The sequence below is a fragment of the Pseudophryne corroboree genome, chromosome 4 (assembly GCF_028390025.1).
Source record: "Pseudophryne corroboree isolate aPseCor3 chromosome 4, aPseCor3.hap2, whole genome shotgun sequence".
Classification (NCBI taxonomy): Eukaryota; Metazoa; Chordata; class Amphibia; order Anura; family Myobatrachidae; genus Pseudophryne; species Pseudophryne corroboree.
Window position 1 is genome coordinate 814974865 of NC_086447.1, and position 27315 is coordinate 815002179.

General features: G+C 43.1%; 1 protein-coding gene across 12 annotated transcripts in view; it reads left to right on the forward strand.

The window, feature by feature from the left end:
* Window positions 1–27315, forward strand: part of WDPCP (WD repeat containing planar cell polarity effector) — an 804278-nt gene that overhangs the window by 269174 nt on the left and 507789 nt on the right. For all 12 annotated transcript variants that reach the window (XM_063918461.1, XM_063918450.1, XM_063918455.1 and 9 more), the window contains one exon: window positions 3166–3299. In XM_063918461.1, coding sequence (XP_063774531.1) covers window positions 3166–3299 — 134 coding nt within the window. The remainder of the gene's footprint in view (window positions 1–3165; window positions 3300–27315) is intronic.

A 27315-nucleotide genomic window follows, 5' to 3' on the forward strand; every position in this document is an offset into this window, starting at 1 on the left:
GGGTCCCGAGACCTAAGATGGCCGCCACCGCCGGGGCTCCGGGCTTCTCGTGCTCGTCTCTTCTTCCTCCCGTAACGCCGCTGGTCTCAGCAGCCAGGAGAGGGGGTCAGGTCACAGGGGTCCCGAGCAAGGGTACTCTGCAGACGCTCCAGGGGTCGGTGTTCTGCGCGGCAGGCAGCGCTGGTTCAAAATTTAGGCCCCGGCTTCAGGGTGGTGGATAGGCCGCAACCCGCGGGAGCCAGTATACCGGCTCCCCGATTCCGCAGCTCTAGTCCACCACAGTGAGGGGTCCCCACAGCTACAGGGGCTGAAATTAGAGGGCTCCTACGGACCAGGGGGAGGAAAATAGGGGTTTTATTCCCTCAGTAACAGTGAAGCTCACTGTCCGTGCTTCCACTCAATTCAGCCTCCTGGCCACGCCCCCAAATTAATAGTTCTTAAGCTTGCCATACATTGGTTGGTTGGATTGGAAAATCTAGTTATGTATGGGCAATCAGCAATTTGCTCCCAAAGACCCGAAAACAGACAGAAACAATTTATCCAAACAACAGTTTTTGTCCGTTTTCTGGAGTTTGAAGCAAATGGCTGATTGTCATTTGCTCCCATATATATCCAGATTTTCATTCCAGCCAACCAACTAGTTGGATAAAAGTTCTAGTGTATGGCCAGCTTTAATTAGGCTATATCTGTATTGGCAAAGACTTCATTCAGGTAAATTACTAATGTTATGCTAAACCTAATTGCCATTTTTCAGGAATTAAGAGATATCACTTTCTCAGGATTTCTTGGATTATCCTTTTTCACCCCCACAAACAAACACAGTAACAACTATGGACATTTCACTGTACAAATTTGAATAACAATATATTGTGTTACATTTTCTGCATTACTTTTTCTGTGAATATATAAAGAACACATACTGTAGGGGTATATTCAATTGAAGTCGAAAGCTGCTGTCTGTCGACAAGATGGCAGTTTTCGATTTTTTTAGGTCGGAAGGGGTTCCGACCTATTCAATATAACCCCAAATTATTCGACAAGTCAAGGAACTCGACTTGTCGAAAAGCACGTGGATCGGCGGAATAGCTGCCGATCCACGTGCTTGTGTCGTAAGTGGGGCCAAAACTGACAGGTTTTCGCCCCCTTTTCGACCATCTCAATTCGACTTTAAAAAAAGTCGAAGTGAGATGAGTGACCTGAGACCGGGAGAGCCGCGGGCAGAGCAGCGCCGGAGGATGTCACAGCCGCTGCTCACAGCAGCGTCCACCCGGCTCCAGCAAGTGAGACCTCGTTTGCTGGAGCCGGGTGGCCGCTACTGTGAGCGGCGGCTGTGATGCGGGTACGGGGAGAGGAGGGACAGGGAGAGGCAAAGAGACGAGGAGGGGGAACGGGGTAGAGCCGCCGGCAGAGGGGGTAGAGCAGCGCTGCTCTCCCCCGTCTGCCCGCGGCTCTCCCCTGTCTCAGCTCCCACATCTCAATTCAACTTTTTTAAAAGTCGAATTGAGATGACATTGAATAGCCCAGGTCGGATCCATTCCGACAAATGAATGTCAGAATGGATCCGACTTCAATTGAATATACTATATAGTGGGGAAAATGCACCCCCAAGCCTCAGCGTGTTTCACATAAACTAGCCACCAGCTCATCCTGGCATCCTGGGTGTGGATTAATGATTGACATTGTATTGGTCTACAGTCAATAGGGCTATTGGTCAACATGCATTAGGTCAACAGGTTCAGAAGGTCAATATGAACATGGTCGACACACAAATGGTGGACACTTCTATTTCATGACCCAAAACTATTTTTTTCTGTTATCTGTCCACCATCACTAGAAACCTCTACTCTCGTGGGCTCACTTCACTTGACACACTTCGGTCTTGGGGGGATATCTACTTACCGGTGAATTAACATCGGGTCCGAAAAATGGACGTTTTACTTATTTTTTCCTGATGTTTCACCGATTTTTTTTTTTTTTTTTTATAGAGGCTATCCAATATGGGTTACCCATTAAGAAAATAAATAAAAAAATCTGACCTCCCAAAAACATACAGGTTCAGTGAAATCTGATTGTTTTCGGTAGAAACAGCCCTGCTTTTGCATGAAAACGGGGCTGTTTCCGGGAATTTGGTTTCGCCTACCTTTCATCTGTCAACCTTTTGTACCTGTTGACCTAATGCATGTCGACCATATGGTGTCGACCTAATGACTGTTAACCTATACACTGTTGATCTATCATACAGGTACCCTCATTATGAAAGCATCCATTTTTCGAGCTGATCTGATACTGGCTACCAGCGCACGAGGGACCAGCTATGTCACATGACTCAGTTATGTCACTCGTTTCTGCTGAAATTATAAATGGAATATTTGTTCTGTTTAAAAAATGGCTGCTCCCATTACAGTATGCGTGTCTCACTCTAAGGCTGGCCAGGCCAACCTATAGCTCTCCAGCTGCTGTGAAACAAAAGTCCCAGAATGCCCTGTCACAGATTTGCTATTAGGGGATGCTAAAACCGTGGCAGGGCATGCTGGGATGGGTAGTTTCGCAACAGCTGAAGAGCTACAGGTTGGCCAGGCCTGCCCTAAGGTAACTGAGCTGTATTTATTTATTTATTTATTTATTTATTTATTTAACTTATCTGCAAATTCAGTGTCTGCATCACGCCTCCATCTGCCATCATGTGATTATAATTAATGTACATAAAATTACACACAGTAAATTTAACTGATAGGATTATCTGGCGATGTATTGACTTGATGGGGCCTGTCTGTATTGGGTGAGAAACCTACAGAACTTGAACGTTGGCTTACTTTGTACAACCAGGTGGAAATGGCACCTTGAAGTGCACGGCTGGAAATATAGCGAGACAGAAAGATGAGGGAGACGGCCAGAAAGCAGAAGGAATAAAGCACATGTAATATGATACATAGCTTTGCATAATGTAATTTAGTATTTTCCTCTGAATCCTCCGTGAGCTTTATTTCTCATTTCCAAGGGGTACTAGCAAGATCACATATTGATGTACTTTAGGAGATTACAGATGTAATATTTAAAGCACTGGCTTGTAGAATTGCCTTTGTGCTGAGCCGATATCATTTGTTCCTGTACCAGAAACCAACAATACAAAGGTAACACTTTTTCCTTATCCTCTTTGTGTTCCAGCTGTATTTACAGACACCTTCATCATATTGTCATTCCTCAAGGAAAACAAACTTTGTCTTATCCAGTTTGCTAAAAAGACGGGTTCTCCAGATATAAACAAACACATGGAAAAACTGTCATCTCTGGATATGAAGGTACACAACGTTACCTATGGTGCCATTTATTTGCTTTTATTGCAAAATACCAAGAAACTTTCACAATTTTTAATTTTCAAGCAATTAAATTAACTGCAGAAAGCAAAATCTCTGACGTCCTAGTGGATGCTGGGAACTCCGTAAGGACCATGGGGAACAGACGGGCTCCGCAGGAGACTGGGCACTCTAAAAGAAAGATTAGGTACTATCTGGTGTGCACTGGCTCCTCCCTCTATGCCCCTCCTCCAGACCTCAGTTAGATTTCTGTGCCCGGCCGAGCTGGATGCACACTAGGGGCTCTCCTGAGCTCCTAGAAAGAAAGTATATGTTAGGTTTTTTATTTTACAGTGAGACCTGCTGGCAACAGGCTCACTGCAACGAGGGACTAAGGGGAGAAGAAGCGAACCTACCTGCTTGCAGCTAGCTTGGGCTTCTTAGGCTACTGGACACCATTAGCTCCAGAGGGATCGACCGCAGGACCCGTCCTTGGTGTTTGTTCCCGGAGCCGCGCCCCCGTCCCCCTTACAGAGCCAGAAGCATGAAGATGGTCCGGAAAATCGGCGGCAGAAGACTTCAGTCTTCACCAAGGTAGCGCACAGCACTGCAGCTGTGCGCCATTGCTCCTCATACACACTTCACACTCCGGTCACTGAAGGTGCAGGGCGCTGGGGGGGGGCGCCCTGAGCAGCAATAAAAACACCTTGGCTGGCAAAATAATCACAATATATAGCCCCAGAGGCTATATATGTGATAATTACCCCTGCCAGAATCCATAAAAAAGCGGGAGAAAAGTCCGCGAAAAAGGGGCGGAGCTATCTCCCTCGGCACACTGGCGCCATTTTCTCTTCACAGTGTAGCTGGAAGACAGCTCCCCAGGCTCTCCCATGTAGTTTTCAGGCTCAAAGGGTTAAAAAGAGAGGGGGGGCACTAAATTTAGGCGCAATATTGTTTATACAAGCAGCTATTGGGGAAAATTCACTCAGTGATAGTGTTTATCCCTACATTATATAGCGCTCTGGTGTGTGCTGGCATACTCTCTCTCTGTCTCCCCAAAGGGCTGTGTGGGGTCCTGTCCTCAGTCAGAGCATTCCCTGTGTGTGTGCGGTGTGTCGGTACGGCTGTGTCGACATGTTTGATGAGGAGGCTTATGTGGAGGCGGAGCAGATGCTGATAAATGGGATGTCGCCCCCTGTGGGCCGACACCAGAGTGGATGGATAGGTGGAAGGTATTAACCGACAGTGTCAACTCCTTACATAAAAGGCTGGATGACGTAACAGCTATGGGACAGCCGGCTTCTCAGCCTGCGCCTGCCCAGGCGTCTCAAAGGCCATCAGGGGCTCAAAAACGCCCGCTCCCTCAGATGGCAGACACAGATGTCGACGCGGAGTCTGACTCCAGTGTCGACGAGGTTGAGACATATACACAATCCACTAGGAACATCCGTTACATGATCCCGGCAATAAAAAATGTGTTACACATTTCTGACATTAACCCAAGTACCACTAAAAAAGGGTTTTATGTTTGGGGAGAAAAAGCAGGCAGTGTTTTGTTCCCCCATCAAATGAGTGAATGAAGTGTGAAAAAGCGTGGGTTCCCCCGATAAGAAACTGGTAATTTCTAAAAAGTTACTGATGGCGTACCTTTTCCCGCCAGAGGATAAGTTACGCTGGGAGATATCCCCTAGGGTGGATAAGGCGCTCACACGTTTGTCAAAAAAGGTGGCACTGCCGTCTTAGGATACGGCCACTTTGAAGGTACCTGCTGATAAAAAGCAGGAGGCTATCCTGAAGTCTGTATTTACACACTCAGGTACTAGACTGAGACCTGCAGATAGTGCTGCTGCAGCGTGGTCTGTAACCCTGTCAAACAGGGATACTATTTTGCGAAATTAAGACGTCGTCTTATATATGAGGGATGCACAGAGGGATATTTTGCCGGCTGGCATCCAAAATTAATGCAATGTCCATTCTGTCAGGAGGGTATTAGAGACCCGACACTGGACAGGTGATGCTGACTTTAAAAGGCACATAGAGCCTTATAAGGGTGAGGAATTGTTTGGGGATGGTCTCTGGGACCTCGTATCCACAGCAACAGCTGGGAAGAAAAATATTTACCTCAGGTTTCCTCACAGCCTAAGAAAGCACTGTATTATCAGGTACAGTCCTTTTGGCTTCAGAAAAGCAAGCGGGTCAAAGGCGCTTCCTTTCTGCACAGAGACGAGGGAAGAGGGAAAAAGCTGCACCAGTCAGCCAGTTCCCATAATCAAAATTCTTCCCCCGCTTCCTCTGAGTCCACCGCATGACGCGGGGGATCCACAGGCGTAGCCAGGTACGGTGGGGGGCCGCCTCAAAAATTTCAGCGATCAGTGGGCTCGCTCACAGGTGGATCCCTGGATCCTTCAAGTAGTATCTCAGGGGTACAGGCTGGAATTCGAGGCGTCTCCCCCCCGCCGTTTCCTCAAATCTGCCTTGCCGACAACTCCCTCAGGCAGGGAGGCTGTGCTAGAGGCAATTCACAAGCTGTATTCCCAGCAGGTGATAGTCAAGGTGCCCCTACTTCAACAAGGACGGGATTACTATTCCACACTGTTTGTGGTACCGAAACCGGACGGTTCGGTGAGACCCATTTTAAATTTGAAGTCCTTGAACACATACATAAAAAAATTCAAGTTCAAGATGGAATCGCTCAGGGCGGTTATTGCAAGCCTGGAGGAGGGGGATTACATGGTATCCCTGGACATCAAGGATGCTTACCTACATGTCCCCATTTACCATTCTCACCAGGAGTACCTCAGATTGGTGGTACAGGATTGCCATTACCAATTCCAAACACTGCCGTTTGGACTGTCCACGGCACCGAGGGTCTTTACCAAGGTAATGGCAGAAATGATGATACTCCTTCAAAAAAAGGGAGTTTTTAATTATCCCGTACTTGGACGATCTCCTTATAAAGGCGAGGTCCATGGAGCAGTTGTTGGTCGGAGTAGCACTATCTCGGGAAGTGCTACAACAGCACGGATGGATTCTATACATTCCAAAGTCACAGCTGGTTCCTACCACACGCCTGCTGTTCCTGGGGATGGTTCTAGACACAGAACAGAAAAAAGTGTTTCTCCCGCAGGAGAAAGCCAAGGAGCTGTCATCTCTAGTCAGAGACCTCCTGAAACCAAAACAGGTATCGGTGCATCACTGCACACGAGTCCTGGGAAAAATGGTAGCTTCTTACGAAGCAAAATTCCATTCGGCAGGTTCCATGCAAGAACCTTTCAGTGGGACCTCTTGGACAAGTGGTCGGAATCGCATCTTCAGATGCATCGGCTGATAACCCTGTCTCCAAGGACCAGGGTATCTCTACTGTGGTGGCTGCAGAGTGCTCATCTTCAAGAGGGCCGCAGATTCGGCATACAGGACTGGGTCCTGGTAACCACGGATGCCAGCCTTCGAGGCTGGGGGGCAGTCACACAGGGAAGAAATTTCCAAGGACTTTGGTCAAGTCAGGAGTCGTCCCTACACATAAATATTCTGGAACTGAGGGCCATTTACAATGCCCTAAGTCTGGCAAGGCCTCTGCTTCAAAACCAGCCGGTACTGATCCAATCAGACAACATTACGGCAGTCGCCCATGTAAACCGACAGGGCGGCACAAGAAGCAGGATGGCGATGGCAGAAGCCACAAGGATTCTCCGATGGGCGGAAAATCACGTCTTAGCACTGTCAGCAGTGTTCATTCCGGGAGTGGACAACTGGGAAGCAGACTTCCTCAGCAGACACGACCGACACCCGGAGAGTGGGGACTTCATCCAGAAGTCTTCCAACTGTTGGTAAACCGTTGGGAAAGGCCACAGGTGGACATGATGGCGTCCCGCCTAAACAAAAAAATTAGATATTGCGCCAGGTCAAGGGACCCTCAGGCAATAGCTGTGGACGCTCTAGTGACACCGTGGGTGTACCAGTCGGTTTATGTATTCCCTCCTCTGCCTCTCATACCAAAGGTACTGAGAATAATAAGAAAACGAGGAGTAAGAACGATACTCGTGGTTCCGGATGGGCCAAGAAGAGCTTGGTACCCAGAACTTCAAGAAATAATATCAGAGGACCCATGGCCTCTACCGCTCAGACAGGATCTGCTACAGCAGGGGCCCTGTCTGTTCCAAGACTTACCGCGGCTGCGTTGGACGGCATGGCGGTTGAATTCCGGATCCTAAAGCAAAAGGGCATTCCGGAGGAAGTCATTCCTACGCTGATAAAAGCCAGGAAAGAAGTAACCGCAAACCATTATCACCGTATTTGGCGAAAAAATATGTTGCGTGGTGTGAGACCAGGAAGGCCCCAACAGAGGAATTTCAGCTGGGTCGTTTTCTGCACTTCCTACAGTCAGGAGTGACTATGGGCCTAAATTTGGGTTCCATTAAGGTCCAGATTTCGGCTCTGTCGATTTTCTTCCAGAAAGAACTGGCTTCACTGCCTGGAGTTCAGACATTTGTAAAGGGAGTGCTACATATTCAGCCCCTTTTTTGTGCCTTCTGTGGCACCTTGGGATCTCAACGTGGTGTTGAGTTTCTTAAAATCACATTGGTTTGAGCCACTTAAAACTGGATTTGAAATATCTCACGTGGAAAGTGGTCATGTTATTGGCCTTGGCTTCGGCCAGGCGTGTGTCAGAATTGGCGGCTTTGTCATGTAAAAGCCCTTATCTGATTTTCCATATGGATAGGGCAGAATTGAGGACTCGTCCCCAGTTTCTCCCGAAGGTGGTATCAGCTTTTCACTTGAACCAACCTATTGTAGTGCCTGCGGCTACTAGGGACTTGGAAGATTCCAAGTTACTGGACGTAGTCAGGGCCTTAAAAATTTATATTTCCAGGACGGCTGGAGTCAGGAAAACTGACTCGTTTTTTATCCTGTAGGCACCCAACAAAATAGGTGCTCCTGCTTCTAAGCAGACTATTGCTCGCTGAATTTGTAGCACAATTCAGCTGGAGCATTCTGCGGCTGGATTGCCGCATCCTAAATCAGTAACAGCCCATTCCATGAGGAAAGTGGGCTCATCTTGGGCGGCTGCCCGAGGGGTCTCGGTTTTACAACTTTGCCGAGCTGCAACTTGGTCAGGGGCAAACACGTTTGCTAAATTCTACAAAATTGATACCCTGGCTGAGGAGGACCTTGAGTTCTCTCATTCGGTGCTGCAGAGTCATCCGCACTCTCCCGCCCGTTTGGGAGCTTTGGTATAATCCCCATGGTCCTTACGGAGTTCCCAGCATCCACTAGGACGTCAGAGAAAATAAGATTTTACTCACCGGTAAATCTATTTCTCGTAGTCCGTAGTGGATGCTGGGCGCCCATCCCAAGTGCGGATTGTCTGCAATACTTGTATATAGTTATTGCCTAACTAAAGGGTTATTGTTGAGCCATCTGTTGAGAGGCTCAGTTATATTTCATACTGTTAACTGGGTATAGTATCACGAGTTATACGGTGTGATTGGTGTGGCTGGTATGAGTCTTACCCGGGATTCAAAATCCTTCCTTATTGTGTCAGCTCTTCCGGGCACAGTATCCTAACTGAGGTCTGGAGGAGGGGCATAGAGGGAGGAGCCAGTGCACACCAGATAGTACCTAATCTTTCTTTTAGAGTGCCCAGTCTCCTGCGGAGCCCGTCTGTTCCCCATGGTCCTTACTGAGTTCCCAGCATCCACTACGGACTACGAGAAATAGATTTACCGGTGAGTAAAATCTTATTTTTCAAGCAATTAAATTAACTGCAGAAAGCAAAATCATTGGATTTTCAGTAAGACGCTAATTCACTGCTTGAAAAAATAAATGAATTACTGTATGTAATCGGACTAGGAGACACCTTGAAACATGGATATTGTTAGGGCAATAAGGATGTCATGTGACAGGAAGTGAGCGGATACATGTTATTGTTCACTTCTTGTCATTTATCAAATCACTGGGCTGAGGTGTCTCCTGGCCTGACCTTGTAAAATACAGAAGTCTGCTTCTTGGGGGCGGTCTATCTTGTCTAGGGTGGATAAAATGACCTGATATTGGAATAACTTGAATTTAGCCGATGCCTTGATAAATTATACCGAGTAATAGTGCCATATTTAGTTTTAGAAAAAGGACAATGGGGCCGATATATTAAGCCCGGAGAAGTGATAAAGCATGGATAAAGCAGTGATAAGTGGAAGGTGCACCAGCCAATCCGCTTCTGTCATTTTTCAAACCCATAATGATTGGCTGGTGCGTTATCACCTTCATCACTGCTTTATCACTTCTCCAGGCTTAATACATCTGCCCCAATGAGACAATGCTATGTTTGGAATGCGGCTCGTATGGGGCATATAGGGGGACATGTATCAAGCATTTACCTATAATTTATATACTGTAGAAGGTACTGATAAATGCTAGCTCTAAGCTGATTAGTTGTTCCTGGCAACTTCTCCACTTTTCCTCATCTCCACTCTTTATAAGGCTTGAAACATCCTGTAAATTCTGCCCTATATTCTAATGCTTATTTTTATATTGTTGAGATGTCTCTGACTTATGGGAACTAATATTTTCTCATTGGGATTCTCAGGGACCATTGAGTCTGTTTAACATGAGAGTTATGATTTTCTGTTAGAATGCATGCTATAGACGAAAGACACATTACCTGAGCAGTTTTATCTTTTATGTCATTGGGGGTATTTCCAAGTTGATCGCAGCAGGAATTTTGTTAGCAGTTGGGCAAAACCATGTGCACTGTAGGGGAGGCAGATATAACATATGCAGAAAGAGTTAGATTTGGGGGGGTTATTTTGTTTCTGTGCAGGGTAAATACTGGCTGCTTTATTTTTACACTGCAAATTAGATTGCAGATTGAACACACCCCACCCAAATCTAACTCTCTCTGCACATGTTATATCTGCCTCCCCTGCAGTGCACATGGTTTTGCCCAACTGCTAACAAAATTCCTGCTGCGATCAACTTGGAATTACCCCCATTATGCATAGTTTTATGTTTTATCTAAAACGTATCCATATAATGACTAATTTATATCATGAAAGAAGTTTTATATGAGCTTCCACATACAATTTTACATTTGATGTATACTACTGATACCTGTTCTACAGATGTTTAAAAGAGAAAAATAATTGGCCTTATTGTGGCGCACAGAGAGATAAATCATATATGAATCATATGTAGATAGATATCAAATACTGTATGTCTAAAATTGTACTTTTATTACAGTTTTATTAAGAAGCCTGCAGTGACATATTTAAAAACAAACATCAAATAATATTGTGATATTTACAAGACATTAACTTTATGTTCTGTCAATATCACAATATTATTTGATGTTTGTTTTTAAATATTTCACAGCAGGCTTCTTAATAAAACTGTATTAAAAGTAACATTTTAGACATATTTGGTCTCTATCTACATATGATTCATATTTATCTTTCTCGCTTAGCGCGGCACAATAAGACCTAATTTTTTTTCTCTTTGAAACGCTTGAATCTAGATTGGCAACAGTATTGTTTGTGGCAGCACCCCCACACTTGATTGGATTTAACGTGATTGTAACATGGGGTATTGAAACAGAAATATATATATAAAAATATTTTACTAGTGCCGTAATCATCCCTCATCCCCTTTCCTTTCGTTTTATTGTTCTACAAATGTCAGTGCCTGGTGTCAGTTCTTAAAAAAATAAATAAAAAAAAAATTCTAAAAGTGTACATCAAAGCAATGAGTGTAAAATAATATATAGTGCCATCAACTTGACTAATTGCTTTCTAGGCTTTTTTTTATTTTATTTCATACCATACATAGTATATTGGGCCTAATTCAGACCTAATCACAAAAGCAAAATCTTTCTCTAATGGGCAAAAACATGTGCACTGCAGGTGTGGCAGATATAACATGTGCAGAGAGAGTTACATTTGGGTGGGTTATATTGTTTCTGTGCAGGGTAAATACTGGCTGCTTTATTTTTACTAGAGATGAGCAGGTTCGGGTTTACTCTGTTTCTCAAAACGGTATCTTATTGGCTTACAGATGTCACATGTTTTGTATAGCCAATAAGGAAAATCCGGATAAAACTGAACAGGCGTTAATTCTGGCGTTAAGAACCGAGTAAATCCAAACCCGCTCATCTCTAATTTTTACACTGCAATTTATATTTCAGTCTGAACACACCCCACCCAAATCTAACTCTCTGTGCTTGTTATATCTGCCCCACCTGCACTGCACATGGTTTTGCCAATTAGAGAAAAAATTTGCTCTTGCGATCAGGTCTGAATTAGGCCCATTCTTTTCTTATATTGGAGATGTCATTTGATATCTGTCATTATAAAGTTATAGTTTTTATCCACGTTGGCTAAGTCCTCATTCTCCTTTGATATACAGTAGTTGATACGTTTTTTGCACTGTGAAAATGTATAGCTGTGGTATAGCCGTGTGTAAGTTAAATAAAAATTATGATAACTGTACACAAATGTGGTTTCTGTCCTATTGAAACGTGGGTCTGCTTGGACAGAGAAAGTGTTTTTTGTTGTTTTTTTATATAGAAACTTCTCAAATTAATAATCTAGAATTGTAACAATAGCCCACCAAGGCTAGTAAATACCATCTTACTAATATAGACTCTTTTGCATTATGCCTAACCTGTGTGACTTAAAAGTAATTGTTGTTACTTTAAAGGAAAAAAATTAAAAGCAAAATCGCCAACTGATTGGCAGGGCTTGCAACATGAATAAAGTGGCATCTCTCCTGTGCCAGCTTCCAGGTAATGTGTTTGCCTCTATCAGAGGCTTTACATCTGCAGAGCTGTTTTGGAGGACGTGTTTAATTTAGGTCTCACTGTATTACATTTGATTTTGCCTGGAAGGAAAAACCATCTGCAAGGAAGAGATGAGAGTATCTCATACATTTTTCAGGCTGTTTCAGTTCAAGACCCCTATTCCATATTGACTTGTACGTTCAGCATAGCTGTCCACCGCAAAGTTAGCTATAATGTAAAAAATGCACAGAACCACATGAACGCGAGCCACAGCACTGCTAGATAACCTCCTGTTTCCAGTCCAGAGAACCGAAGCTTGACATTGACAGGCTCTTTCATGTTAAAGTGTCTGGCAAATTATCATTTTATCTTTTCTGTCACCTACAGGTTCAGAGCGCTTGGTTTACTGTTCATTCTCTAGGGAGCATGCCAAATATAGAGGGAAGAAAGTCACTGGAATAGTTTTATTATATCTAGAAAGCTCTACTTTTTAAAAGAACTACTAAAAGCGAGTTACTTTTTTTAAAGTAAAAAGAAATCAAATACAAATAAATGAAAACATAAAAATACATTTTGGCTTTTATTCTCAGCAGTCAGGGGGTCATTCAGGTGTGGTTTGATTTGCTATCACTGCTGCGGAAGTATGGATATGCAGCAGGAGGCGCCTGTTACATGCAGACGCATCCTGCTGCACTAGTGATCTGAGCTGCATCCTAGGATCAAAGAAACTACCATTGGGCAGTTTGCGGCACCCATAATGCCGCACAAGACTCCCATCGCAGAGGCCAGGAAATCTCCATCCTGTGACAGAGATCCCTGGCCTCTTTCCACCCCTTAAACGGCGGCGGCCCGTGGCTGCCCCCGAAACTAGGGCAAATAAATGACAGTCTGATGCCGGCCTGCATCCTATGGCACAAAATTACAGAAAATCCGTTCTTTGCGCCGATGGTCTCAGGTGAAACCACATCTGAATTACCCCCTGAATACTATCATTGGTTTTACTCGTAGTTATCTTTAGAACTCTAAAATTATGACATTGTTTCCAATAGTGCTCCATAAACATTGATCATGACTTATTGTACAACTATTCTTACAATATTATTAAACTGTTTGCAATGTATATTTCCACTATGTGTTTGTCTTTGTTCTATTTCCAATAGTAGTTTGTGGCTGATTACACATTCACTTGAGTCTGAAGCCTGGTTCATGTAGGTGATTTCCCCATCACCTATAGCTGTTTTTCTCAGCAATCTGTTACATATTCTCTTGTTTTTTTTTTTTTTTCTGTATATGCCTTTGGACACCAGATTTCTATTTGCTCAAGTGGGTATGTTCTCATTTCAACTTAAAATTGTAGTTGCATCTCACTTGGCTTCTTGCAAGTGCACACATTATCATTCCTGTACACTCAATAGCATTCACAGTGCAGTGATCACAATTCACAATATAATCTGGCTGCCTGTGGTCCCTTTGCCTGAGCAACAGGTATATTAGCATAAGTTAATTAGGTCAGTGTTTCTTTCTGACTAACTGCCAATTGTTTCACGTGGACTTGATGCCTGACCTATCTTATCAATGGGTTAGCAGCCATGACTGTTGTCTACCTCTAATGTTACGCATAGTTACCTACCTTCCCTCATTCTGCAGGAGACTCCCTGAAATAGCAGCAATCTCCCACACTCCCTGAATAGTCCAGCAGTCTCCCTGATTACACTTATCCTCATTATGCAGCTGTTACATTCTCGTGGAAAAAAAGAAATCAGAGATACATACATTCATATGGGATCATAAGTGCCATTTCCCTGCACTGGTTATAAGGCACAGTGGGGCAGATTTATTAAGCCTGGTGAAGTGATAAAGTGGAAGGTGATAAAGTACCAACCAATCAGCTCCTAACTACCATGTTACATGCTGGGTTTGAAAAATAACAGTTAGGAGGTGATTGGCTGGTGCTTTATCACCTTCCACTTTATCACTTCACCAGGCTTTATAAATCTGCCCCAGTGATCCCTATGGCAACATGCATTTTAAATAAGGTTTCTCGTGGTCACTATGGAACCTCTTGTAAAACACAATACACAAACAAATCCTGAAAAACATCAGTACCTTTTCTTCAACAAGTAGATGTTACTAACTTTGGGGCTCTTATTAAAAAACAACACCTGTTATTAGGCGCAAATTTCTCAATATTATATAAATTACTGAACACTTGAAAGATAATAATTGTAATTGCAGCTCTCGGGGTGATTTGGATTTTCACCTAGATAGAATTAATGTAGTTAATATAAATGGGAGCGCAAATGCAATTAGTAAAAATATATATACATTTAATAAATGCACATACAATTATATAAAAACATATAAATGTGGATTTAATCTAAAAAGTCCTAATGACATCCCATGAAAGTTCCACATAATCATAGAATCCAGTAATTGACTGTGAGTCAGTCGTAGTCCCATTAATAAATTGCCTTTTCCACTGTATTTGGATAAAGTTCCACAAACTATTACTCAGGTATTTGAAGAATAATTCTCTTATGCTCACCGCTGCTGGAGTTCAATTGCAGTAAACTTCCCAGTGTGTAGTGCAGCGGGAAAAAGGAGCATACACCTCTCTGGATCCAAATGCTGTGTAAAGAGAGGGAGAGCAGCTGTCAGCAGCACCGCTCGCAGTGTCCTTGTTAACCCGTGCTCGGAGCTCCACAAGCGGCAACGGGCTGCCGTGATGTTCACAGGGCAAACGGAGAGGCGCGGCTGCAGGCTGACAGTAGAACAGCGAAGGCAGAGACCCGATAAGTTGTGTGGACTTCACGGGGATAGCCTTTACGCGTTTCTCCACTGTCACAGTGTAGCGGTTTCCTCAGAAGGTATAATCAAGTGTCAAGCTGGTCTGATATTTAAATGCTCAGTTGGCCAATCCACAAAGACCATTCATTAGCAGCTACAGATGTGTATATTAATCAGAAACAAGTGTTCAGTATAAACTCACTATCTTTGTATATATATTTTTTTTAAATAAACATTATTATAAAACATCAGTAACATTTATTATTACAACTGTCAATTCCTTATGTTCTATTGCAAAAAATCGATAGATAGTAAAAAAATCGATAGATAGTTTGATAAAAAGAAGGCATCACCGCAATTAGTATTTATAATGATTAGCTTCAACTATCAGGAAAAGATGCAATATGTATAGTGAAGGACCAGTGGTGTAACAGGCTAGTGCCAGAGTCCAGTATATAATAGGACCCAGGTTCGAATCCCATTCAGGATCAGATAGTATTATTATTATTCTTTTAATCTTTTTACTTTAATTTGGTTTAATATCTATTGTATATTATATTCATCAATCGTATATACTATTTTTTCTTTTTTCAGAGGCACCTATATAGATATTGGTGTATAATCGAATAGGCTGCCTTTAACAGTTTTTTAGCATATACATATATGATTATATATAGAGAAAAAGAGTATATATGATCATCAGAAAGTGAACATCTACTAGGACTACAGTTCAATAGTGTCCCAAAGATTGTTCAATCATACCTTTAGATTACTATCAGAGTTGTCACAATGTTGGATCCGACTCACCAGTTGTTATAATTCATCAGTGAGTATAAGTCCATACATTTCATACATATATATAATTGTGCATACACTAACATACATAATTTGTGACCATAAATAGACATCTACGAATATCCAGAGAGAACCCGCACAGATGTGGGAAGACATACATATCTTCTTAAAATAAATCAAACTAACATAATAATAAACAATACATAGAATCTACTAAAATGAGTAACCGCATGCACACTCGAGGTTGCACGTATAAATCGTAGACCCCATGCACGCTAGAACTAGCACATATGAGTCATAAACCACAGCCCCCAAACTAAACATAACAGAATTTGTAAAATATTCAAAGGTTGTTTAATTCAACTGACTCGTTTAATCCTGCAGGAAACAGTGAGCCCAAAGAGAAGATCCTATATGCTTCTCTTCTACAGAGGCGGTTGAAACGATCTCCTCCCCTAGTTGTATTCCCAATATGCTCAATGCCTTGTACCTGTAATACACTGATATTACCCTGATGTTTTTTCTGTACATGGCGGGATAGGCTATGTATACATAGCCCTTTTAGAACATTCCGCCTATGGGAACCTAACATTCAATGAATGAGTTGTCCTCCCTACGTATTGTGCTCCACATTGGCATGTTATCAAGTACACAACATATTTGAAGCTACAATTGATATGATGGTTAATATCAAAGGTGGTTCCCAAGGCAGTAGAGCTGAATGTAGTGCTTTTATTTAGTATAAAGTTACAGGTTATACAACCTATCCTGCCACATTTATAGCATCCTTTGATATTACATATTTTACCTAGCCAAGATGTAGCAATGGTCCCTGTTCTCTGTTCAGTTTTAAAATGGACAGGGGCTAAGAAACTCTGCAGGTTTCGGTTCTTTTTAAAAACTACCTTTGGTTCCTCCCTTAAACATGTGGATAAAATCCTATCCGTTTTGAGAAGTCCAAAATTCTTTTTAATAATTTTCTTAATATCTTTAGAATGAGAGTTGTATTTAGACACAAAAACCAAGTCATGATCAAATTCTTTGATCATGAGTTTATGTTCGTCTGAATTGGTCTTGTCTATCAACAATGTTTCTCTCTCTTTAGAGCTAGCCTCTTCAAATGCAGAATTGAGTATATTTAGTGGATAACCTTGTTCTGATAGGGCATTAGTAAGATCTCTGGCCTGTGATTCAAATTTCTCGAATTCAGAACAATTCCTTCTCAGTCTGAAGTATTGACTTTTTGGTATATTATCAAGCCAAGGCCTATAATGGCAACTATGATAATAAATAGTTGTTACAGTCTACTTCTTTCTTATATGTAGAAGTCAAAATTCTGTCTCCTTCAACTTCAAGGGCAATATCCAGGAAGGTGATATGACTAGTGTGAATGGTGCTGGTGAATTTTAAACCAAAAGTGTTGTGATTAAGAAAAGTGACAAATTGAGAAGCTGAAAAGTGATCTCCATCCCAAATAAAAAATAAATCATCTATGTACCGCCCATCTGGGGCTAATCTCGTGCTCTATGGGCGGTACATAGATGATTTATTTTTTATTTGGGATGGAGATCACTTTTCAGCTTCTCAATTTGTCACTTTTCTTAATCACATTGCTACCATTGCTACATCTTGGCTAGGTAAAATATGTAATATCAAAGGATGCTATAAATGTGGCAGGATAGGTTGTATGACCTGTAACTTTATACTAAATAAAAGCACTACATTCAGCTCTACTGCCTTGGGAACCACCTTTGATATTAACCATCATATCAATTGTAGCTCCAAATATGTTGTGTACTTGATAACATGCCAATGTGGAGCACAATACGTTTGGAGGACAACTCGTTCATTGAATGTTAGGTTCCTGGAGCATAGGCGGAATGTTCTAAAAGGGCTATGTATACATAGCCTATCCCGCCATGTACAGAAAAACATCAGGGTAATATCAGTGTATTACAGGTACAAGGCATTGAGCATATTGGGAATACAACTAGGGGAGGAGATCGTTTCAACCGCCTCTGTAGAAGAGAAGCATATTGGATCTTCTCTTTGGGCTCACTGTTTCCTGAAGGATTGAACGAGTCAGTTGAATTAAACAACCTTTGAATACTTTACAAATTCTGTTATGTTTAGTTTCGGGGCTGTGGTTTATGACTCATGTGCTAGTTCTAGCGTGCATGGGGTCTACGATTTATACGTGCAACCTCGAATGTGCATGCGGTTACTCATTTTAGTAGATTCTATGTATTGTTTATTATTATGTTAGTTTGATTTATTTTAAGAAGATATGTATTTCTTCCCACATCTGTGCGGGTTCTCTCTGGATATTCGTAGATGTCTATTTATGGTCACAAATTATGTATGTTAGTTGTCAAAGTCGAAAAATATTGTAATGCATACATCATGTACTAACCACACACACATGCCCGCTGCGCGTGCACTTGTTTCGCCGTGCGTGCACATATCCGCAATTTGCGTATGATCGCTCCCGCGATCCTGCGCGTGGTATCAGTATTTACGGTGGAGTTTGTGAGCGCATAGAGGGTTATCAGAACATTACATATTTAACCCAAATAGTGCACATTGTACACATAGCCCCCCTGCACCACATCAGCAAGTATCAACAGTTTAAATGATTCCAGGACTAAGGGATTCACCTTTGCATGATAGGAAGGGACAGACTAAGGTTATAAGGTGATGTCTAGTATCCAGCTGTAGGGTATTTTAAGGGTAACATTCCGGTGTTGGTTAGAGAAAGATCGCATGTTCCTGCGTATAGTTATGTGCAGAAGTAGAATATAGATATAAACTGTATTTACTGTATATTATGTATGCGGCGGGAATCCAGAGGAGACCACCCACAAGAGCAGTTGAGAAAGACATCGCCCACCTTTTCAAATCAACCTATGACCTCTCCTGTAATGTAAAGATGCATCTCTGTGTCCAATGATCAAAGGGATATACAGTAACCATTGTATTGTTTATGGAAGTTGTGTATAAAAAGCCTATTGCTGCCTGGCCGGTCAGAAGACTCTGAACGCGATCTACCTGATGAGCGGAGGACTGGTCCACGTTGCGCAAGCGAATATTCTCACGTATGTACATTGACTGTAGCCATTATTCTGTTGTAGATTTATCTTGTTAGCCTTGTAGTGTATAATTTGTATTGTTATCCCCTTTCAAATAATCCACTGTGGCGTTAGAACCCAGCGGTTAACTACAAATCGGTGTTGTGTCCTCATTTCCCTGCTAAGGTTTAAAGCGTATTGCATTACCTAACTGTATAAGGTTTAAAAGTGTATTGATAAGGTGTGTACGCGCTGCGGGTACTTTGTACCGTCAGCGCTGCATAAGGTTTAAGGTGTAACATCATTGCAGTGCTTTGCTGCATAAGGTTTAAAGTGTAATCATATCATTGCATTGTATTACTAATAAGGTTTAAAGTATATCAATTGAGTGTGTACGCGCTGTGTGTACTTTGTACCCCCAGCGCGGCGTTTGTACGCAAAGTACGTACACGGTGCGGGACTCTGTACGCAAATAGCGTACGAAGTACGTAGTGTGAGTATTAAGTCTAGCGGCCGCAGTGGCTCCATGGTAAAGGTGTGATTTAAGGTATAGCTTTGTGTTTTAAGGTACTATCGACATTATCAATTGGGGGCATCATCCGGTTTTTCCTCATACCCACAACCTAGCAGGTGATAGCAGACTTTATCTATCAGCAAAGAGCGGACAGGTATTCTACGTAAGCCTTTTCCTGGCCGTAGAATACACTGGTAAACCCTATCTCAATTGCTGATAAGATAAGCGTCTGCTCTGCATGGTTTGTAGGGATGCTGGTGGGATCCGTAAGGTAAATACGCAAAGCTATTTTAAAAGTCTGTGAATTTCTGTTTGGCGCCAAATGCGCACACAACACACACATACACCTGTACTTTGTACTTTGTATACCTGCTCGCATTGTTGCCATAAGTATTGATTATTAGATTCATTTTGACCTGTGCTGAGAAATTTGTTGCTATTTAGTTAAAACATAGACTAGATATTAAGGAAGTAAAACGTAAAACACAAATACAGTCTGGCCTAGTTAAACAGGTTTATACAGAAAGATACTGTGTTGTGTTAAGTAAACGATTATAGGTAATATCGCTTACATTTATAGAAGTGTGGGATTTGTACTACTGCGGACGTACAGTCTTTGTACACGTATCTCGGACAAAGTACGGGACTGCGTACGCAACGTAAAGACGTACGCACGGTCGCGTGTTTACGCAACGTGCGTAAGGGTACGGCCGCTAAGTACAAATTACACAATAGCATTGTTTAGTTTAGGCGCGGGACGGTAGCCACGCGATAATAGCACAAATTGCTGTGTCCAAGATTTAGTTTAAATAAAACCTTTTTTACTGTATTACCTCTGGTACTAAGGCTGTTTATCTGAATGAAAGTTAATTTTCTGTACAGAAAAACCAAAGTGTATTTGAGTGAACGAACGTGAGTGTGCAAACAATAAAGGTTTTGTGGACCCAGGGAATTCGGGATCCCGTAGGAGACCACACCAGGTGAGTGGAGACTTGGTGGCGTGCGAATAGCTTGCTCACGTTAACATAGATTAAAGTACAAAGGAGCAAAGTAGTAGATATCGCAGACCAAAGGTCAGCGAAGGTTTAGAGTACCGCAGACCAAAGGTCAGCGAGGTTTTTGTTTAGATACCGCAGCCCAGGGGGTTAGCGGAGAAACCCATATAGGCCCGTTTTGATACGCTCCGGCTGAGGTTTCGCAGCCTGAAAAAAAAAAAAAACGATTCCATTGGTCGTACGGCGGATAAGTAAGTTACCTATACGCTGTGCGATTGGACCGCGCATTCGTGAGTGCAATACTTAGCGCAAGGTGATACCCTTTTTACGAGCTTTGCGTAAAATCGCGGGATCATTAGCGCTGGGTGTAGCATACGCAAGCGTGATTTATGTAAAAAAAAAATTTTTTGTTTTAAGGGAGTTTCGCTGGTCACTCAGGAAATCTCCAACAACCAATATTTACTGGAAAGGGTAAGTCACTCCCATATACTTCCAGTGAATAGAGGTTACATAGGGGCCCTAGGTTGGGTACTGCCTTCGCTGACGACAGTATTTGGTAGTATTGGCCAACGTGGGCGGTGAGTGAGTGAAAGCACTCGTTGAACTTTCACTGTTGCCTTATATTGAGTATTTTGTTTTTTTGTAGGATTAGCTGAGAAGGCAATACCTGCAAAATATGGGGGCCAGTTGCTCAAGTAAGGGACGTTCAACCAGGGTTCAGGTTGACATTCCGCGGCCCAGGGGGTCGGCGAGGTACATAATGTGTAAGAAGCATGGACCACATGCAGAAATTTTGTGCAATGAATGGGAACGTATGACTGCGGAAGATAGGGAACCATTCCCTAAGGTAGGCAGTTTTGAACCAGAGTTATTGCAGAATTTAAGGGTTAGGATATGTCTGATAAAATCCCAAAAGAAAAGGGTCAGACACACAATCTGTTCAAATTTATGGCAGCAAGAGGGCGATATGCAGAGGGAACTAGCTCACGCAGCAGGTTCCAGACCTAGCGGGGATGAGAACACAAACACACCATTGTCGACACAGGTTGAAAGGGAACAGAAGGCTACAGTCAATGATACATCCGTAAATGATAGAAATTGTATGAAAGAACAATGTATTAACCCTAACTTTTGCAAAATGTATCCGGTTTTGAAGTCTCTCCAAGGTTTTAGGTCACAGGGAGATGAAGGATTCAGCCAAATCGCAGCTCTCCTCCAAGCAGTCATGTTGCAGGAAACTCAGGTGGTACCTGTCCAACCAGGTAATGCAGTAACAATATTCCCCAATGAAAGAACGGGTGAGGTCACAGCTACCGGTAAGTATGAGACAGTTCATTGCACAGAAACAACAACACCACACAGTAAACAGTTTAGGAACGGAATGGTAGGATTACAACCTGTCTTGGAAATGGTAACTCCCAATGGGGGAACCGATAGTCAGTAAGTAGTCCTCACCGAGAATAATGCAATGTATTGCCCGTGGCCCAGAGATGAGCTGCAATCAATCATTTCAGAATTCCCCAACCCTCGGAAGCATTTAGCCAGATGTCAGAAATTTATCAGAGATCTGGGTAATGTGTATGAACCAACAAACCAACATTGGCGGACATTTTTGAAAGCATGCCTACCCCCTAATATTGACACCCAAAAATTTACCACTGATTGTAGGCTAGAATCGGATAGTCCTATAACTGACAGAAACAATGAGGAAAATATAGAACAAATTAATAAGCAACTAGAGTTGTGTTTCCCCACTGAGTGGAGAAGAATTTTCTCCATAAAACAGAGGGAAAATGAAATGACATCTGAATATTTCCACCGAGCACTGCAGGAAATGGATAGATACATGGGAGTATTAGATATAGGGAACAATGAAAATTACAGAAAGGTAGCTGTGTCTGTGCTAATGGACGGACTCGATCAGACAGTGAGGGACAAAGTACAAACATCTTTGCCTAATTGGAGAGGGGTCACAGTAGCTTGCCTTAGAGAGTGCGCAATTGTACACCACAAAAATATTGCTAGGCGTAGAAAACTGCAGGAGGAGAGGCTGAGGATTGAAAGTATACAGGCTCATACACCAAAGTCTCATCAGCCCAAACCCCAAAACCCTAGTAGTAACAAAAGACCGAGAATATGTTACATTTGTAAAAATAAAGGACATTTTGCTAGAAATTGTAGGAGGAGTAGAGCACATAGCCAATATAGACCCCTAGACAAGAAAACAAGCCACGTTATTAAACACATAGTCGGGATCAAGGGACATATAGTAAGGAATCACAATACAGTTTAGAAAAACACAGAATCGGTTAATGGGAAGAACAGATTAAATGCAACTTTACCCTTTTGACAGAATTTACGGAGATTAGGAGGAGGCTTCTAAACTTCTGCTTCTCTCTCTCTAGCAGAAGTGACCTCTAAGTAATTTAACAGGAGTTTTGTTAGAGATGGTATACATATAGAGTGCTCCCACCCAGGAAGCACAAAATATGTTAAAATACCCACGAAGACTAATATTGCATTTCACTGTTTTAGAAGCATGTCCACCACAGGTAGAGGAAATTATCTCAAGGATACCGGGTTCCCTATGAATTTAGAATGGACAAGACACTGGATTGATGGCTGGAATAGTCCCAGTAGAGATATAACACACACAGAATTTTTTTTAAGGGAACAGACTGATTAGGGAATCATTCCCCGTAGTGCCCAATCCAGATGTCAAACTTTGTAAAATCTTCTTTGTTACTAAACTCTGTGAGTTGCCTTCAAAGTTTCCTCTTCATCTCTGACGTTCACCGACAGGATTACAGCTCAAACGTCACATGTCTACTCGGTCTTTTCAGAGGTCTGCCCAAACCCAGTATATCTCACCAGCATCACTGTGCCTGGCCATGCACAAAGGGTGGAGAGTGGAAATACTGGTGAAGGGAGACTGTGCATAGATACCGATAGACATGATGATGTGACAGCCTGATGGTGAACGCAAATCTGACAAATTTTCTTTTTATTATTTTCTCTCTCTTTTTCATTTTCCACGGATGGTTTACTTCACACAACTGATAATACACAACAGTTAAACACATTGTAATGCAAGATTTATGTTCCCTACAGAAAGGTCGCTGACTCGGAGAGAACATCGTATCACTGGAGTGTCTGTTCCGGGAAGGCTGAGAGGCAGGACTGTTGTCACGGCACCTGAGCTCGGAGAACAACAAGACCAGAGGCGGTTGTCGCACCAGTTTTCTTTTTCCTTTTTTTTACTTTCTCCATCTCCCATTACCCTCCTTTCCTCCCCCTTCTTGTTCCCTTTCTCTCCCCTTAACAAGATGGACTTACCCCAAGAGACTGCGTTCCGGGTTTTCCTGTTAACCTTGTTGTTGACCAGAACCGTCTGTTTCGGTGAGAGTACCGGATAGGTCGAGAAAGGATCTGGAATGGGTTCTGATGGCAAGGACGGATTTGTAGAATTCCAAGAGCAACACATCAATCGAGCAAAGGCGAGTATCAGAAAACGATCTGGTAGTCAGGAAACTAGGAGGCAATGAGAGGGCTGTAACACACACTCCGGTTTTTCCCGGATGGCAAAAAGCTGGACAAACTTTGTCCGGCTTTTTGCCATCCGGGAGAAACCGGCAGAGTCTGTCACACAGGACGGCTTTGAGCCGTGTGTGATGCTGTGCGCATGCGCAGCATCAGACACGGCTTCAGAAAAAACCGTTGTGTGTGAAAGCTCCCCTTCACACACACGGTTTACTGGCTACAAAGACGGCCCGGCGCTGGCCCGGCAGCCGGACCTTCCAGTGGCGAGTATCAGAAAACGATCTGGTAGTCAGGAAACTAGGAGGCACTGAGAGGGCTGTAACACACACTCCGGTTTTTCCCGGATGGCAAAAAGCCGGACAAACTTTGTCCGGCTTTTTGCCATCCGGGAGAAACCGGCAGAGTCTGTCACACAGGACGGCTTTGAGCCGTGTGTGATGCTGTGCGCATGCGCAGCATCAGACACGGCTTCAGAAAAAACCGTTGTGTGTGAAAGCTCCCCTTCACACACACGGTTTACTGGCTACAAAGACGGCCCGGCGCTGGTTCGGCAGCCGGACCTTCCAGTGGTGAGAACCGGCTGCAACCCGGCAGCCGGGCCGGGGCCGTGCAGTGTGAAGGGACCCTACCCCTCACACTGTTAACTACAATGCCGGCACGGGAAAAAGCCGTCCGGCTTTTTCCTGGCAGGCAAAAGCCGTGTAGTGTGTTTTAGCCCTGAAGGGTTATTGGCTGAGGAAAATTGCATTTGTAGGAATTGTGAGAACATAGTTGAGGATGGGTGCATCCAGAGATATCAGTCCAGCCTTAATATCAACATGGACCGTCATCCATTGAGTGATTACCACTCACTAGTGGGTAAGGTCTTAAACCAGACAGAATGCTGGGTGTGCTCACAAGTACCTCAAGGTCTGAGCAAGTCAGGATTCGTACCGTACCCTTTAGCAATAGATGAGGTACTCGAATTACGGGGTGGGAGACCGGTGGACAAGAAATTTAATATTTCTAGGCCCCCTAGTTTGAAGCTCCACCAGTATCATGTAGATAGATCCTTAGTATGTTTCAACATTTCCAATTCCCGAAAGCCGGGAAATTGGGAGGTGACATGGAATAACCAGACCATGGCATTTTCGCACAGAGCTGATAGGATACCCGTAGACTCTGAACTTATACGCCAAATAGCCAACAGTGGAAGGTATTTTCGGTATAGGTATACTCTAGGAAGCAAGACCATGCGGGTTGGAGAAGTATCACCAGGGTACTGTGCGCATATCATACAGCCTGATACTTGTACTGAACAGATGAGAGAACTAGGGATAGGGTTTTTCACTTGGAAAGTTTGTAATATGGTAATGTCATATTCTGTCCTATATGTTCTCCCCGATGATGCCTATTTCATATGTGGGAGGAAGGCGTATAAGTGGCTTGCCCCAAACTCAGAGGGATTGTGTTACATTGGAAGAGTGTTGCCAGAGGTCATGACCATAACCCATGATAAGATGAAAGACGTTCACCGCAGTGCTCAGGCTCCCTGTTACTCATACTCATTATGAACACATCATTAAGAGACACCTCATAGATAGGACAGAGCACGTAGCCTCCAATTTGATCCACGAATCCACCGCGATTCAATTCCTTCTCGCATTAGACATCACCCGTACTGCCAGAGGAATTATAAATTATAGGTACATCCATGCGCTAGCGAACCTGATAGATAATATCACTGAGATGTATGACGACACCTTCAGGTATACGGGTAGGGAGTTGCAAGCTTACAAGACGGAACTGATCCAGCACAGGATGGTCCTCAATTATATCACAGCCGTGACGGGTGGGTACTGTGTCACTTTGGCAACTCAATATGGTGTGAAGTGCTGCACGTATATTACAAACAGCACTAACGACCCCACGGAGATCATCGATCAAAAGATGGACGATATCTTGCAGTTGAAGTGGGAGTTCCGAAGGAGACACAACCTTACCCTGACTGCTGTGAGTAATGAACTGACCGGCTGGGTCTCATGGTTGAACCCACGCAATTGGTTCTCAGGTTTAGGAGAATGGGCTGAAAATGTTATTATGAGTGTAGGAAAGTTTCTCCTTTGTATCCTGGGAGTCGTCATAATTATTGGCTTGATATTTAGGTGTGTTCGAATTTTAACGCGGCGCAAGCACGGCACAAAATTGATGAGTTTAAGGAGCGGGGGCATTGTTACAGCAGCAGATTTAATTTACGACCCATCCATAGAGACAATGTTGTGATAAGGATTGCAAATGAATTCCACGGCCCGTTTCTTTCACCCGTTTTTCCTGTGTTTCCCCCTCAGCAAAAATACACCCATCCGGAAAAGACTTCGATCAACACCCAAGAATGATTACGCAAATGTTATGTTAATGTATTTTTGATATGTGTCTTATCTTCAACTCTACAACCTTTAGTTAGTGACACACATAGTCGACAGGTGATATCCACATATATTAGCACTCACATATGTTCCCCCTCCATGTATCATCAACTAAATGTGCACCCCATTTGTTGGAACAAGAAGCCGAAAAGAGCTCGGTAGTGTTTGTTGGCCCACTTACAGACCCTTAATACGGGATGAGAAGGATTTAATGTATACTTCGCAATACCTCGAAGCTTATCTAGAACATATACGGCACGATGATACATGCCCCTCAGACATGGATTCATACATACATGCTTTTACTATCCCACTAGGTCATACATTTCCCACCTACACCTCTCCTCTTACCATCCAATAATCTGTAGATATTGTATTGTATATTTTTATGTTTAATGTTTAGATAGTGGCAGTTATTGTTGACTGCCAAAGGGTGGACTGTCAAAGTCGAAAAATATTGTAATACATACATCATGTACTAACCACACACACATGCCCGCTGCGCGTGCACTTGTTCCGCCGTGCGTGCACATATCCGCAATTTGCGTATGATCGCTCCCGCGATCCTGCGCGTGGTATGGGTATTTACGGCGGAGTTTGTGAGCGCATAGAGGGTTATCAGAACATTACATATTTAACCCAAATAGTGCACATTGTACACATAGCCCCCCTGCACCACATCAGCAAGTATCAACAGTTTAAATGATTCCAGGACTAAGGGATTCACCTTTGCATGATAGGAAGGGACAGACTAAGGTTATAAGGTGATGTCTAGTATCCAGCTGTAGGGTATTTTAAGGGTAACATTCCGGTGTTGGTTAGAGAAAGATTGCATGTTCCTGCGTATAGTTATGTGCGGAAGTAGAATATAGATATAAACTGTATTTACTGTATATTATGTATGCGGCGGGAATCCAGAGGAGACCACCCACAAGAGCAGTTGAGAAAGACATCGCCCACCTTTTCAAATCAACCTATGACCTCTCCTGTAATGTAAAGATGCATCTCTGTGTCCAATGAACAAAGGGATTACAGTAACCATTGTATTGTTTATGGAAGTTGTGTATAAAAAGCCTATTGCTGCCTGGCCGGTCAGAAGACTCTGAACGCTATCTACCTGATGAGCGGAGGACTGGTCCAGGTTGCGC